We start from the raw sequence: 17,642 nt of genomic DNA, 5'->3' as shown, positions 1-17,642 counted from the left end.
AAAAATAGAAAGATTCTTTTATTGGCCTAAAATGCGAAAGGATGTGTTTTATTATGTCACACAGTGCACTATTTATCAAAAGGTAAAAGCTCATCCGAGTAAGCAGCAAGGCCTCTTGCTTCCGCTGCCTGTTCCCGACAGACCTTTTCAAGATATTTTCATGGATTTTGTGACTAACCTTCCACCTAGTTTGCATTCAAGGAACACTCAATGTTTGACAATTGTTGGCCGTTTCAGCAAGTTTTGCATGTTGGTTCCTTGTTAAGGCCACAATCACCGCACAAGATGTAGCACGGTTGTTCATTAAGAATTGATACCCTCTCTGTGGTTTGCCAAAGTCGATTGTTTCAGATAGGGATGTTAAGTTCACGTCCAATTTTTGGCGCGCACTCTTTAAAAATTTTGGCACTAAGTTGAATTTTTCATCGGCTTTTCATCCACAGTCAAATGGTCAAACAAAGATTTACAATCAGTTGGCTTTTGATGTTTTAAAGTCATATGTGCATGATCAGCAGTCTCATTGGGAGCATAGTGACAACCCGAAACGGAAACGGCAGAAACAGAAACGGAAAAACCGGAGTTTCGAAGTTTCGACCAAGGTTGAAACGGTTAAGAAACGAGGTTTTTTAAATTTATCAAAACAACCAATATAATACTTAAAACAAGAAGCCTAGAAAGATTAGTCATTGATCTTATTACATAGAGCTTCAGAATTTATATGACAAAAACCTAAAACCTTCAACCTACGGTCTATCAATGACCACTTTGAACTTTGAACAAGGTCTGCAACATTCAAACTTAAACTCAAGAGACATTCAATTCAAAGACAATTTTCAATGTCATAAAAAGATAGTCGTACATGATACTACTCAATGCCAAGAAACTAAGCCAAAAGTGACCGAGTCATAAGTGAAGACTCAAGAGCCATAACATGTCCAAACTCCAAATCCATAAATCACCACAATATAAAAAGATAGGGTTCATAAACATAAACATAAGCAATCCATTAAGCAAAGCCCAATATAGTCATCTAATGGAACTATTGATGCTCAAGAATCTGAGTGTTGGAACATTAGACATCAGTCCTCAACGTTTTTTAGGGATTTTTTTTTCACTCGAGAAACTCCGTTTCTTCCGATCCGAAACTCCCAAGAAACTCCATTCCGTTTCTTGCGGCAAGAAATGGTGTTTCGTGTCACTATGATTGAGAGTTCTATCTCCCATTGGTTCAGGCTATTTTGAATGACACTTTTTCCTCTGCCATTGGTCGAACTCCATATGAAGCAGCTTTTGGCCATCCATTCCAGTCATTTTTGACTCGCTCGGCCAGTCAAATGCCTGATGCCAATGCTGAAAGTCAGTCATTGGATGAGATTTCTGAGAGTGTGAAGCTTCGGCTAAGCAAGGCTCAGGAGTCTTACTCACGACAGGCTAACAAGCATCGTCAGGATGTTTCTATCAAGGAAGGGGATTGGCTTTATTTAAGAATCATGAAGCAACCTCTTAAGCAAGTTGAAAAGAAATGTCCTAAGTTAACTTTTAGAATGTATGGTCCATTTCCTCTCATTAAAAAGATAAATGAGGTTTCTATGAAATTGCAATTGTCTAACTCTGGTCAATGCACAACATTTTCCATGTTTCTTGGTTAAAAGTGTTTCAGGGAACACCTCTAAAGGACATTTCCAAAGAAGAAGAGCCCGAGTCATCTATGAAGCTGAAGTCATGTAGCCGAAGCAGTGTTGTTGCATCGGTTTCGCCATGGCTCAAAGAAGCAAGTCAGACTTAACTTTTTGAAGTTCAAGGATCGAAGAACCCACGAGGCAGTGTAGGTCGATGAAGAGTTTTTCAAAGATTACCCAGAGTTGTTCGCAGACTACAAGGAAGCCATGCAGCTCGGTACCAGTACCTCACTTTAAAAAGGAGGGGATGTCACGTGCACATAAATCCCTATGTGCATGTGGTAAAGCTACTTCAGCTCCAACGTTCAGGTCAGCTTAGAAAGTGTTATGGCACCTTTGTGAGCCTGTGTGCAGGCCGTGCATGTCCAAGCACTTGGAGTAGTTGCATATCCTCTGGTTGCACACAGCATGATCATCAGCATTACAGTCAATACCCATCATGAGCATTTTACAGTGCACAGAACCCATTTTCCCTATTTTTATCCATTTTTCATATATTAGTAATAAGTGACTTTGTTGGGAAACTTGGTAGGGCAATTTTGCCAAGACACTATATAAGAAAACTAGCGCTAGCACTTTCTAGCAGAAGAGGCAGCAAAAGTTCACCAACTTACAGTGCACTTTCTCAGCAAGACCGGCAGGTGACCTAGTGTTTCCAGCCAATAGCAGATCAAGACTAACGTTTTGGCAGCAGATCAGGCCTAGCGTTTTCCGATTTACCAGATAAGCCCTAGCGTTTTGCATCTTGCATCAACGTTTTTGCAGATTCCCGATGACAGATCAGCCCCGAGCATCAGCGTTTTCAGTTTAGCACTTAGAGACAGCAGATCCCGTCCCTGCAGATCTCACCTAACCGTAGCAGTTCCTCGCCGCACAGTCAGATCAGCCAACGTTTTCAGATTCATCCCGCTCTCCGCAGATTTCAGCATCTGCGTTTTCAGCGCATCGTCGTCGCCATCGCCGTCCTCGCCGACACATTGTCAGAATTCAGCAGTCAGCAGATTTGCAGATTTCAACCTCTAACGTTTTCAGATTTCAGTCAGTCTTGTCGTCGTCATCGTTGTCGTCGACATCGTCGGCAAGTCCATTGCATCTAGACCATTGAATCAATAGCATAAACCTCTCTCGCCATAGAGAGGGGGGCCCTTGGAGGACGGTTTGACAACCGTCTGGTATCGTATTCTTCTCTCTCTCTCAATCTCAGCACCTTCATTCATAGTGTCATTCACTTTGTTTGTGATAATTTCCACTCTCTCACTAAAGGAACGGAAGGCTCTTTCTTTAGTAAGTAAAAGGAACCCTTGAGCACAGTTCGGAGCACTCATCTTGAGCAAAGTTCAACATTCACTTCCGCTGCACCTTACTCAAGGAACCAATCAGACGTCTAAAACACTATGGATGGGCTAGCCAATTCATTGTTGTTGGTTAGATTATGGACAAGATGTGTTCCAACAATTCATTATCTTGAAGTTTTTATTTTGGATGTGACGTGTTCACAATCCACGAATGAGGATTATTGGACTTAGTATGGTCTACGATTCAAAGTTTCTACAAAGGCAACCGATGCTCAAGGTCGCATTACTTTCAAGTACAAAGTTGAACAGAGCAACAATGAGGTGTATCCAGTTGGTGGCCACTACTGGGGTGTCCATGGTAGCTTCTTCATCGACTTGGTCTCACTATTGATGTCCACTATGAGCTACAGAGAGGGTGTTAAAGTTTAGGCATCTCTAGTGAACTGCCCAATGTGATCCCATTATTTAGTTTGGCTTTTAGGTATTTATTTTACTTATTTGTCAAAGTCTTGGGTAGGGCAATTTACTAGGCTTGCTATATAAGCAACCCTCCCTTGCCTCCATTGTATACACATTCAGTTATTCATTGCCAAGGTTGATTGGTTCAGGAGACTCTCTCTCTCTCTCTCTCTCTCTCTCTCTCTCTCTCTCTCTCTCTCTCTCTTCACCGGAGGAGACTACAACAAAGGATTAAAAGCATTCTAGCCAAACACCCAGAATGCTCCTAAGAAGTTTATTTAATACTTTGTATTTAGTTTTTCACACACTTTCACACTTTTCACACCTAGTACTTTAGTACTAAGGTACCCAGACATTGTAACAGATTCACCACTTTGTATCAGTTTGGTCTCATAGGTCATTCTGGCCTTTTGAAGACGTTAATATAACATTTCATTTCATTTCATTTCTCTCTCCTTGGTCTCTACGCTTCCGCATCGTCGACTTTGACAGTGTGTGTGCGCTAATAGAAAGAGGAAAATGGTATAAACTTTCTACCCAAGTGTGGTAGATTGGTTATGCCATTTCCCTCTTGAATAACACGTCTTGAGTTCAACTCTCCTCGTCGAATAGATCTTTAAGGTCTCTTGGGATAGTTTCTTACGACGTTAAAACAATCTTCTCTCTCTCTCTCTCTCTCTCTCTCTCTCTCTCTCTCTCTCCATCCATTGCAAAGCTCAGCTCATACTCACAGCTGCGGTACTCTCATTGACTCTCTCTCTCTCTCTCTCTCTCTCTCTCTCTCTCTCTCTCTCTCTCTCTCTCTCTCTCTCTCTCTCTCTCTCTCTCTCCATTGCAAAGCTCAGCTCATACTCACACCCGCGGTACTCTCATTGACCGAGCATTGGAGCTAGGGAGATTGAGACGCACACGACTGAGAAGAGGAGCTTCACAGCATCGATGGAGACTACAACAGAGGATTCGAGCCATACTATCTCAACATCTAGAGTATAGATGACGATGGATTTATCAACCATTGTATCTTTCTCTTGTATCGGGCACCCATTGTGTCAGTGATCACACATACCCCACACAGTTCCAACTAGTAGCACTTCTAGATTCATTTTAATCTCTCTTTTTTTTGTACTCACACGCGGTACCACATTCACAAGTTTGTAACGGATTGGTCTCATAGGTCATTTTGACCTTTTGAAGACGTTATATATCATCTCTCTCTCTCTCTCTCTCTCTCTCTCTCTCTCTGGCGAGCAGCCACATTCACAACAGCAGAAGGACTAGTCGAGGTGGTCACCTCCTACGTCTACCTCGAAATCACCTTCACTAGCAGACAAGGACCCTTCTCCATGGCACAGGCCGACAGTGACACTCACCTGAGGATATGCAGCTTTGGCTGTGCTAGACCAGAAAAGTCATCAGGCAGACTTTTAGAAGCCCCACACAAAGCGGTGGCTATTTGATACAATAGTCACCCTAGCCTTGATGTACGCAGTAGCACTGTGGGCACCCGGTTGTCAGATAGCCAATGGCCACGGATCGAGAGACCACAGGTCTATATAATCTCCCGATTGTTTTGAGGCAAGCACACAGTGCCACACGACATCATCAGGGCAGAGCTTGCTAAAACCCCCGCCCCATGGTAGTAGACGCACTCTTTCAAACGGTCTGCTTTATCCAAAGAGTGAGAGCTCCCGGTTGACAGACTCACACGGCGAGCTTTTGAGTCAGCTATATAGATAGCATAGTTTGGGCATGACAGAGCATGTACACACAGGTTAGGATGGTTCGGAGCACATGGCCTTGACCTTGAGAGCTTGCCACCTTCCTTCCCAATATGACCCCGACTCACTCCAACTTCATCTCTCACAGACATAGTGCTCCAACAGGATCTCTGGCAGCTATATAACATACAGATTTGGATCTCATTTCCCCTTTGGCGAAAGATGTCACTCTACAGAGATCATTTTCTCACCATACTCGAGGACGCAGGCTCAGAAAATTACGCGCGTCAGTGCTCGCACTGGAATGAGATGGGGTCCTTAGAACTGTGACCCTAAGGCCCATAATTATTTTTAAAGGTCTTAGGATAAGTCAATTAAATTATTTGTGCCGGGCCAAATGGTCGGACAAGTGCGAATAGGTAATGCCAGAGCAGTGCCGGTACGGCATTGTGTCGAGGAGCAGCCGACGTTTTCATAAATAGCATTCATATGTGTAGTTGTGAGTTAAATTGCACATTTCTATCACGTGCACAGATAGCTCTATGTGTACGTGGACAAGCTACTTCATGACAAGGGCTCAATTCAGTTCAGTTAGCCTAGATTAGAAAGTGATCTCGCACTTTTGTGAGTCTGTTCGCAAACCGTGCATGTCCAGGCACTTAGAGTAGATGCATATCCTCTGGTTGCACACAGCATGACCATCAGATAACAATCAGAACCCATCAGGAGCATTTTTACAATGCCTAGACCTATTTTCCCTATTTTAGCCATTTTTCACTTATATTTTTAAGTGACTTTTGTTGGGAACTAGGTACGGCAAACTTTGCAAGCAGATATATAAGAAACCCTAGCGCTAGCACTTTTTGGCAGAAGAGGCAGCAGGAACACATTGTTCAACAGGCACCTTCTCAGCAAGGACCCCCCCCCCCCCAAACGGCAAGAAGACTCAGCGTTTTCAGCCATCAACAAGAATCAGCCAATGTTTTCCTTCCATTGCAGATCAGCCCTAGCATTTTGCATTTGCAGGCCAACCTGGCAACAACAGGACAACAGACCCTCTAGCGTTTTTGCAATAGGACCCAATTCAGCCCTAGCGTTTTTGGAGCAGGACAACAGCCCAACGTTTTGCAGTTCCCCGGCGATAGAACCCAGAAGCATCAGCGTTTTCAGTTTTCAGCATCAAGACACCGCAGTAGAAGGCCCGAACCTCGCAGATCTCAGCAGATCCTCGCCGCACGGTCAGATCCAGCGTAGTTTGCAGTTTCAGCCCAGAAAACGCAAATTTCAGCATCTACCTTTTCAGCGCGTCGCCGTCACATCATCGCCATCAACATCGTCACCGACATAGAGTCACAACTCAGCAGATAAAGATTTGCAGATTTCAGCCCTTAGCGATTTCAATTTTCAGCCGTCTCGTCGTCGTCGACATCGTCGGCAAGTCCAAGCATTGTAGAGATTTGACCAATCAATAGTAGACCGCTCTCGCCATAGAGAGTGGGACCTTCGGAGGAGGGTTTGACAACATTCTGGTGTCGTATTCTTCTCTCTCTATCTCTCAGTCTCAACACTCTCAATCACAATGTTCATCACTTTATTTGTGTCCATTGCACTCTCTCACTAAAGGAACGGAAGGCTCTCCCTTCCGTAAGTAAAAGGAACCCTTGAGCACAGTTCGGAGCACTCATCTTGAGCAAAGTTCAACATTCACTTCCGTGCACATTACAATTTCATTAATAGCCTAGGAACTTTTAAAGTGAAAAGTTGAATGGTTTTTAAGTTATTAATTAAGTGTGCCACTTGGCACACTTAGCAACGCAAAGTGACTCTCTCACTCTCACTCACACCCTCCCTCAATCCTCTAGCGCGCCCCCTCTTCTTGTTGGCTTTATAAGAGTGCCTCCTCTCTCACTTGAGAGGTTGGCAGTGCACCTACCCCCCCTAAAGTGAACGTGCTCTACACACCAAAGCTCTCCATTGAAGCCTGAGAATCAGCCCTTGTGGTGTATGTGGACACAAATAATTTAAGTGACTTATCCTAAGGCCTTTAAAAATAATTATGGGCCTTAGAGTCACTATTCTAAGTCCTGTGTTCGCACTGACGCGCGTAATTTTTTGAGCCTTAAATCTGAGGCTACTGTCTACCCCTTACTGAAGGCCCGATTTCCCAATCACTAGGGCTTCAGGGTATATTTTTGCTAGGGTCCCCCCTAAGGTCCGCATTCGGGCACACTTGAGGCCCTAGAACTACTAGTTCTATTATGATGTGCACACAACTATGTGGGGGAGCAGGAGAGAGAGCCCACTTGCTGTCCTATGCAATGAGAGTGAAGGAGAAGGGGAGATTGGCGCAGAAAGAGCACACGCAGAGAAAACGTGAGAGAGAGAGAGAGCTCGTTGGATTTTTGGGAAAAGCCACGCTATGTATTATTTGGGCTTCACCTTTGAGTATATGAGTAAGTGACTAGGGGGCCATTCACACTTGGGCCCCCTCACTTATAAGTCTTTTAACTTATAAGTTAGTAAGTACAAGGCACTTAGGCCTTTATTCCCTAACAACCTCCCACCTAAAGGCAATGTACCTTGGGAGATCAAAGAATCAACTAACTATAATACATCAGTTGATCATGCACTTACTCATCCAACACCCATCATCTGTCGGCAATATGCAAACCGCTCTGCTGGAAGACTCTTGGTCAAAAGATCTGCAGGGTTGTCATCTGTGTGCACCTTGACAAGTGTAATGCTCTTGTCATCAAGCACACTCCTGATAAAATGATACTTCACCTCTATGTGCTTTGTCTTGGCATGAAAAACAGGATTCCTTGCAAGCATAATAGCACTCTGACTATCACAGTGTAGCACAGGAACCGGTGACTTAATGCCAAGCTCTTCTACCAAACGCATGAGCCACAAAGCTTCTTTGCATGCCTCAGTGGCAGCCACATACTCAGCCTCAGTGGTAGACAAAGCAACACATTTTTGCAGTCTAGAAATCCAAGAAACTGCACCTCCTGTGAATGTAAACACATATCCAGAGGTAGACTTCCTACAATCTGGATGTCCAGCAAAATCTGCATCTGTAAAGCCATGCACAGATGTCTCACTCTTCCCAAAACAAATGCACAAGTCTTTAGTGCCTTTCAAGTATCTCAAGATACACTTCACTGCTTCCCAATGCTTTTTGCCAGGATTGCTCATGTACCTGCTTACCACTCCCACCGCAAATGCAATGTCCGGACGTGTAGCAACCATAGCATACATCAAACTGCCAACGGCTGATGCATAAGGAATCTTGGCCATTTCAGCCCGCATATCATCTGTGTTAGGGCAGTCATGTGCAGTCAGTTTTACATATGGAGGCAGCGGAGTACCAAGTGCCTTTCCCCCATCCATATGAAAACGATGTAGCACCTTATTAACATAATCTCGTTGAGATAGATACAGACGCCTGTTGGTTCTATCTCGAGAGATACGCATGCCCAAAATATGATTAGCATCACCAAGATCCTTCATGTCAAAACGATTCTTTAAGCTTTGCTGTAATGCATCCAGCTCCGTGACATTTTTACCCGCAATAAGCATGTCATCAACATACAAAATCAGCAATAGAAGAGATCCATCACTTGCCGTTTTGATATACAAACAGTGATCAGAATTACTTCTTTTGTATCCTTGAGACCTTATGAATGTATCAAACTTGTGATACCATGCACGGGGAGACTGTTTCAAACCATACAAGCTCTTCAAGAGTCTACATACTTTCTTCTCTTGCCCCTTTGACACAAAACCTTCTGGCTGCATCATATAGATCATCTCAAGCAAATCGCCATGCAAAAACGTTGTTTTGACATCCATTTGCTTTAACTCCATATCTTCAGAAGCAACCAAGCCTAAAACAAGACGTAATGTGGCAAGCTTTACAACAGGAGAAAAAATCTCATCAAAGTCAACACCATGCTTTTGCTTGTACACTTTAGCAACCAAACGTGCCTTGTACTTAGAAGAAGCATCAGATGTGACCTTGGTCTTGTAAACCCATTTACATGGCAGAGCCTTATGCCCTTTAGGCAAATCAACCAAGTCCCATGTATGGTTTTTCTCCAAAGACTGCATTTCCGAAACCATTGCTTTGAACCATTTCTTACTGTCTTCCCGTTGCATAGCCTCTTTATAGCAAGACGGCTCACCACAATCAGTAAGCATGACATAGTCCAAAGACGGTTCATATCTATCGGGGGGCCTTGTCACCCGAGTAGACCTACGCACCCAATGATCCATAACAGGTGGATTTTCAGCCTGTAAACCATCAAAAACAGCAGGCTGTTCAGCCGATTGCATCGCAACAACGGGCGGTCTAAGAGCATCAACCTGTTCCCCTACCTGTGGTGCATCAATGGCAACTTGTTGGGGCTGATTTTCAGCAGCTAATGGCTGATTTTCAGCACCATTTTCAGCATGTAAAGGCTGCTGAACATTGGGCCTTCTTGGCTGTCCATATGTAACATCTTCACGAAAAACAACCCGGCGCACTTTCTCGACCTTTGTGGGCTGTTTGTGCATGCAATTCTCATTGAAGATGACATCATTGCTGCGTATGATTTTCCGTAATGCGGGATCCCATAATCTATACCCCATTTCACCATCCTCACCATATCCTAGGAAAATGCATTTATGAGACTTTGGTTCTAGTTTGGTGCGCAGTTCACTCCGGATGTGAACATAGGCCTCACAACCAAACACTCTTAAATGTGCATATGAGGGTGGCTTGCCAGACCACACCTCCTCAGGCGCCTTTCCACCCAAAGCCTTGCTAGGTGAGCGATTAATCAAGTGAATAGCTGTTTGCACAGCTTCTGCCCAAAAACCATGAGGTAATGCAGCATGTGACAGCATACTCCGAACTTTCTCTTGGATAGTCCGGTTCAACCTCTCTGCAACTCCATTCTGAGAGGGATTAAAAGGAGCCGTGAGCTCTCTTTTAATACCTTTAGTAGCACAAAAGTCAATAAATGCTTTTGATACATACTCCCCCCCATTGTCTGAGCGCAAAGACCTAAGCTTCTTGTCAGTTTGATTCTCAACAAACGCAAGAAACTTCTTGAAAATATCCAAAACATCGCTTTTAGCACGTATTGGATACACCCACACCTTACGTGTAGCATCATCGATAAACGAGACAAAATATTTCTTTCCCCCTAAGGACAACTGTGGCATTTCACATACATCGGAATGCACTAAGTCTAACATGTCAGACCTCAAAGAAAGTGACCTTTTGTGCGGTGTTTGACTGTGCTTACCATAAATACAATGCTCACAATGAGAAAAATCAGCATACCTCAAACACGGCAAATAACCACAACGAGACAGAGTTTCCATTCCTCTTTTACTCATGTGTCCCAACCGGCCATGCCACAAAGAAACACTTGGCTGCTCGGTTACGGCGACAACATGGTCACGCACACTAAATACATGCAAAGGATACAAAGTGTACGATTTACAACCCTTGGCTACAATCCGGGCCCCTTTACAAATTTTCCACTTGCTATCACCAAAAGTGGTGTGATAGCCTGCATCATCTAGCTGCCCTGTACTAATCAAACTCTTCTTGAGTTGTGGCACATGGCGCACTTTGTGCAAAACAAAAGTCATACCATCAGCAAAGGAAAACTGGACACTGCCAATACCTGCAATGTCACATGCATAGTTGTCTCCCAAATAAACAGTGCCCTGCACCTCACCTGAGTACTGTGTAAACCAATCCCTATGAGGTGTTACATGAAAGGAGGCACCTGAATCAAGAATCCAAGTATGCATGTCCACATCAGAACCCATAGCAAGGGTATGTGCATCCACAGAAGAGGCATTGAGTACATCAGTGCTGCTGTCACTGTCACAGCTACTAGCAACATTGATTTCCTCAATCAACACAGTGCTCTTCTTGGCATTTCCCTTGTCCTTTGCATCAGTTTCAGCACCCTTGTTCTTCTCTTTCTTCCACTCATAGCATTCCCGTTTATAATGCCCTTTCTTTCCACAATGATGACACACAACATCTTTCCTACGAGATTTGTTGCGTGCCCTGTCCTTACTGTCAGATTTCTCCCTCTGTTGAGACCTGCCTCTCAAGTGCAATGCATTAGAAGACCCACCTGTGGTGTTCTTCCTGTTCATCTCTTCCATCAAGAGAGAACTCTCTACATCTGCATACTTAAGTGACGCACTTGAGTTACTAAGAGCTGTCCGGAATACATCCCAACTCTCGGGCAATGTGCATAGCAGAAAAGTAGCTTTGAACTCCTCATCAATCGTGAATTTCAGCTCTGTCAGTTGGCTGAAAATAGAATTGAATTCATTGAGGTGCACTGACATGTGCGTGCCCTCCTTCATGCGGAGATCCATAAGCTTCTTAAGCAATACACTTTACTAGCAGCACTCTGCTGTGCATACAACTCGTCTAAACGCTTCCACATGCCCCATGCTGTCTGCTCATTCTCTACATTGAAGAGTAAATTGTCAGACACCGAAAGCATGATCGTGGAGCGAGCCAACTCGTCCACTTCTTCCCATTCTTCAACCTCCATATCAACCGGTTTCACACCCTGTAACTTAATAGGTTTCGCCTGTTTCTTCTGCAACATCACATTATAACATTGCTTCTTCCATATACGCAAAGTTATGGGCACCTTCAAGCTTGCGAATGTGCAACAAATTGCCACTTTCACTGCTAGAAGCCATTCTGAGTGATTGCAAACACTGAAACCCTGTTTTGCCGACCTAAACACGCCCAAATGTGCGCAATCGGGCAAAAAACAGCTTGCTGTTACAGAAAAACAGCGAGCAAATTTCACGCGAAATCACCCCAAAACGGCGTACATTCACTGCCAAACCCTTACCAAAGGTTTCCACAAGGTGTATACATCATTTGCTTACTGAAATTCCATGTTCTAGGGCAAAAATCAGACCTGTAAACACCTGTTTTGCTGAATTTTCAGAACCTCGTTGGTGGAAACACCTGTAACATTGACCTGTGAGACTTGCCCTAATGAAATTGCATCAAATTGACCCCGAAATTGGTCAATTCCAGCAGAAATAGGCTGCTGTTCGCCAGTTTTTGAAACCCTAATTTTGGGGAAACTATCACCAGAGGTCGATTCTACACGGTGAGAGGATCCCTTCGCGACAGAGTTGATCGAAAACGGTTGAATATCCTTCCCGCAGCGAGCAAAAAACAGAATTCTGTGTTGCGAAGATGGCTCTCTTGGAAACCCTAAAGCTCTGATACCATGTGTGGGGAGCAGGAGAGAGAGCCCACTTGCTGTCCTATGCAATGAGAGTGAAGGAGAAGGGGAGATTGGCGCAGAAAGAGCACACGCAGAGAAAACGTGAGAGAGAGAGAGAGCTCGTTGGATTTTTGGGAAAAGCCACGCTATGTATTATTTGGGCTTCACCTTTGAGTATATGAGTAAGTGACTAGGGGGCCATTCACACTTGGGCCCCCTCACTTATAAGTCTTTTAACTTATAAGTTAGTAAGTACAAGGCACTTAGGCCTTTATTCCCTAACAAACTAAATAAATAATAATTTTCTAATAAAGAAATTAATTATTTACAAAAACTGACATTGTTACATCATACACTCTCCAAATCAGAGACAGTTCAGGCGCTACCTGCTACAGATACAGAGGCACAGAGATACGCTTCTGCAGCCACCTACAGAGACACGGGTGGGGAGAGAGAATCACAGCTTACAGATTTTTTCTACATGACCACACCCCCTCCACTCCCAGATCCACCGAGGGGAGTGACTCTCCAACAATCTAAGACGAGCAGGGCCAGACGGCGTCTACATGCTACCGGATGCCAATCCCCCCAACTCCCATCGCAAACAGATCAGGAGAGATCCAGACCCGAGAGCGTCGAGCTACTGAGGAGAGACGAGCTTAGATGATGGCTCATCAAGCTGCATTCATTTGAGTAGCCCTTGCTCCCGATCTTCCCATATACCACATTCTACATCCCCCTATTAGCACATGATGGAGCTAGCTAGCATCTACATGGTTGTACTACCCTGAGCATATATACTACAGCTCCCCCCCCCCCCCCCCCCCCCAACAGACCCCATCACACAACAAGGGTTTTTCTCTTTTATTCTATACCAGTTTGGATTGTTTTGTCTTTTCTGATGGATGAGACACACACACATGTATACTTGATTTGTCTCATAGGCCGACTTCAGTCTCACATAGATGCTAAAACTTAAAAATCAATCTCTCTCTCTCTCTCTCTCTCTCTCTCTCTCTCTCTCTCTCTCTCTCTCTCTCTCTCTCTCTCTCTCTCTCTCTGTGTGGATAGTTTCCTACGACGTTGAAATACTCGTCTTCTTCTTCTTCTCTCTCCAGAGGCTCCATCAGAGGATCACGACTATTCTAGCAGGACATGGGAGCATAGTTACCCGGAATGGGAAATCGGAACCGGGAACGGGGAACAGCAACATGCATGAAATGCCATTCCCTGTTTTGGATACTCACGTTTGAAACACGGAACAAGGATTCGGAATGGGAAATTGGGATGGGAACGGGGAACGGAGACCTGAAAATGGCCATTCCCTGTTACTATGCATGTGAGACGCCCAGCACAACTATTTACAAAGGCGGACATTGACAAAGCTCTTCAATGACCGATGCGATACTTTCTCCGACAACGTCCGATGCCGGTCATCCTCGGCATTGATGATGACGATGATGCTTTTAGTCTTTCACTTTACTTCATTTTTAGATCCACCAAGATTGTATAAGTCTGGTCTCATAGGTCATTTTGGCCTTTTGAAGAAGTTTAATATAACATTTCATATCTCTCTCTCTCTCTCTCTCTCTCTCTCTCTCTCTCTCTCTCTCTCTCTCAAAGAAAAGAGGCTGATCTATTACTTGACAGTCCCCAAAATAGCCAATTTCTAAGGGCAAGAACATCACTATTTACACAGCAGGCCCGAAGGCATCAAACGGAAAGCTGGAAAACTAGATACAGCTTGGCAATACAGCTAGCCACATGCCAAGATGTAAAAACTGAAAGCCAGGGTAAAAAACCTCTCTTAAAGAGAGTAAAAAGTGTCATGTCAAGCTAAGAGGAGAGAGGATGCCAGTAGCCTCTGAGAGATAGGCGCTTCCACCAAAAACCAATCATCAACTGTAGATCAACAACCCAAACCACCAAAAGCCACCAGCAGTGAAAAGTGATAATGAGCAATTGCAAGAGCTCAACGTCGCACATAAGCCCCGCCAACTGGTTGGAATCTGACACCGACAAGCAATGGATGAACAAAAGGGAGAGAGCAATCAGTCACAAAGATGAGGGTGAAGTGACAGCTGACATCACCAAGAAACTGAAGGAAAATGGCACGAGGTGGGTATCGAAGCGCTGCACTGGAGTTAGCAAGGAGCTGTCAGCCAGAATAGAGGGCAGTCCACTTGCTAAAGGTGGCTCCTAATGACCAAAGCTCGGGAGGGAACTCCAAGTAGGCAATGTAGGAGGCTTTGAAGACGGCAACCACCCGAAGGCCTGCTACGTAATCTTGGTAAAGCGAGCAGAGAGCACAACAACGAGCGAACAACCAAACAAACCAACCACCAACAATCCACGACAAACCACCCAAACCAAAACAACAAAACCCCAAAAAATCCCATCGAGAAAAGGGAAAGGAAACAGAAATGAAAAAGCAGACAAAACGTACTATAAAGACAAACTTTACCCATACGCACATAACTCTCACGCACAACCGAAACCAAGCCATCAGAGTACAACAAACAAGACCCCACACAAAAGCTTTGCAATACTCACACACACAGCACGCACAAATGCACACACCCTCACATATACAAAAGCAAGAAAAAACAAGAAACAAGCAAAACATAGGAAAGCAACAAAAGGTGTAGAAATAGACCAAACCCAAGACATGGAAAGTACTGAAGAATCAGCAAGACCAACATAAGGAAGAAACGCCTGAACAACTACTAGGATGTCTGCAACACCATGAAGAGGATATCGCTGGTGTGGGGGAGGCAAGGTCGAGCAAGCAACCTTCTCTGGGCAAAAACGGTGATCCTCTACATATTGGCAAAGGTTACGCGACACCATAAACCAGAGCGACAGAATGCAAACAAACAAAAACCAAAATACCACACAAACAACAAAGCATGAAGAAAGACAAGAAGAAGGGTGCACCACTCCCCAAACCAATACCAATCTACCTCTCTCTATCGGGATCTACTTATCTGCATTTAGAGACTCTCACTAACGCAAAGGTACATCCATTAATGCAAAGGAACAGAAGGGTTGTGATTGTGTAATTGCTATCAGTTCCCTTCTGCTGCACCTGAAAAGAACTAATGCAGAAACCACAAACATGAAGGCTGTTCATTATCGTGCCAATGGCTAGCAGGAATGGGGTGTAAAGGCTGATGAGTATGGGTTTTGCCAATTGTGCAGTTTGAACCTCACCTAAGATAACTTTCCCTCTCAATCTCTCTCGCTCTCTCTATCCACTCCACAAGGGCAAAGGAATAGTCACTAAGTAGAAAAAACAAGCATAGTGAGTTGTATTTTGTGTGATTGTTGATCTCATGTCACACTCATCATCCACCGCACATGGCACATCTACTCCAAATTTTTGCAGAATTGTTGATATTTAGCTGATGAATTGCAAGGACTTTCACCCAATTTCACAGCAGAGATGTCAACCACAATGATTGCCCAAAGCCCAAGCCAACAATAAAGGAGTGACTGGGTACATTTCAACCCAAAGAGGGGGGACTGCTTTGCTGTGTTTTGCATCAGCTTGAGAGTGAGCATTGTGGTTGCATCCCTTTGGCACCTGCCACCTATGTTTCTAGCCAAGGTGAGATAGCAGTTCCACCCACGAGCAGGAGGTGGTGGCAACAAAACATTTGGTTTAGAAGAGAAAGTTAAATTGCTTGCCTAGTTGTGTCATAGACCTTAGATTGCTGGGATCGAGCTCTGAATATTCTGTAGTGGACTACTACCCTAGCCTGACAGCCTTGTAAAGTGTGTTCCTCTCTCTCTTTCTGCACCGCAATTCCAGCTTCATATGTACACAGACACTTAAGCAAGTACACAAAATTAAGATTGCATTGTACCAAACCAGTATAAAGATCACTATTTTACCTCAGTGGCAAAAGCTTCAAAGGGGGACTTCCCGAGGTCGTCATGCATGGCGTGGCTGATATCAGTTTCGCACTCTTGCAATAGCCTTGCAATGGCATTCAGTTGCCGCAGACGCCATTCGAGGGGTCTTGTGCGTCCACTCTTGAAAGCTTCCCGGGCCTGCGCATTTACCGTAGCTGCATGGGACTCCATTAGCATGAGAGGGCTTCAATGGAAGATTGTAAGACAGATACAGCCTCTCTCTCTCTCTCTCTCTCTCTCTCTCTCTGTGAGTGAAAGTGTGCGGGCGTGACTAGCCCTCATTAACTCGGACAGCTAGCTTTCAACCTTTGGAATCGAGTACTCCGCCTTTCAGTGAAGATGAGCAGTGAGGTTGTTAAGATATTCGTCGCCTAGCCTACTGTCAATGGCGTTATTATGTGCGAGACGGAACTGAAGGGCGCTTGTAATATTGTATTATGACGCGACGTCGCGACCCACAAAAATTTTTGCGTTCTGTGAGAGAGAAAAGGACGCAAAGAGAGAGAAAATTAAGAATGGCAATTCCTTACGTAGAAGCCTTTCGCATGGATGGAGTTGCAGCTCTCAAAGCCATGTACACTTTGACAAAGTTTGGTGGCTAGAGTGGCAATTGTGTTCCTCCCTGTGGGATTCAAATGCACACTGCAAAAGAAATCCACGAAAGACTTGGCGTGGAGAGCACAATTTAATAGCACTTGTGGACATCCAGAAAGAGAGAGAGAGAGAGAGAGAGTGTGTGTGTGTGTATACATAAGGAATGAAGAGAGGAGAAAGCCTCGAGACTATATGGCAAGTTTATCTAGAAGGGATCAATGGTCTAAAAAAGACGACACAATAAGAGTGCATTGTGAGCCGACGCCCTTCCAAACGGGTATGGCATTTCTTAGGGGAAAACCGTCGGGTTTCAAAGGCAGTTTAGTGAGGTGAGCGATAAGTTACCTAGAGGAGGCAACTCCAAAGGGAAGACCGAAGCAAGTCCCGCAGTACCTGGGCCTCTGAAAAGAGGTACTTGGTTGTTGTCACGCCCAAATCCAAGTGGCGAAGTGGGTCTTTCAAGGGATTAGTCATGGCTCTAAGAGTGTAGATAATTATGAACTCTCCTAGTCCAGAGGAAACTAGTGACAGAAGCGTTTGCCTTCGGTTTCTGGGTGCATAGTCCTGGTCGTTCTTCTTGTATACTTTTTTTGGTGTATGAGGGGAGCGGCCGGACGTGCCCTACCCGACTCCGAAAACAAAAAAATAAGAGTGTGTCCTCACTTTAGGTGGTAAACAAGGGTGAAACTAGGATTACAT

General features: G+C 44.5%; 1 protein-coding gene across 2 annotated transcripts in view; it reads right to left on the bottom strand.

Moving 5' to 3' along the window:
* The window catches only part of LOC147417438 (aldehyde dehydrogenase family 3 member I1, chloroplastic-like), a 62,800-nt gene extending 46,069 nt beyond the window's left edge, over positions 1–16,731 (bottom strand). Inside the window, exon 1 of one of the 2 annotated variants that reach the window (XM_086506638.1) lies at positions 16,329–16,731. In XM_086506638.1, coding sequence (XP_086362764.1) covers positions 16,329–16,526 — 198 coding nt within the window. In that variant the 5' untranslated portion in view covers positions 16,527–16,731. The remainder of the gene's footprint in view (positions 1–16,328) is intronic. The other variant, XM_086506639.1, reaches the window with a different exon arrangement.
* Positions 16,732–17,642: the final 911 nt, after the last annotated feature.

The sequence above is a fragment of the Adiantum capillus-veneris genome, chromosome 30, assembly GCF_014529385.1.
Source record: "Adiantum capillus-veneris isolate H3 chromosome 30, ASM1452938v2, whole genome shotgun sequence".
Classification (NCBI taxonomy): domain Eukaryota; kingdom Viridiplantae; phylum Streptophyta; class Polypodiopsida; order Polypodiales; family Pteridaceae; genus Adiantum; species Adiantum capillus-veneris.
This window is presented reverse-complemented; position numbering and strand designations above follow the sequence as displayed.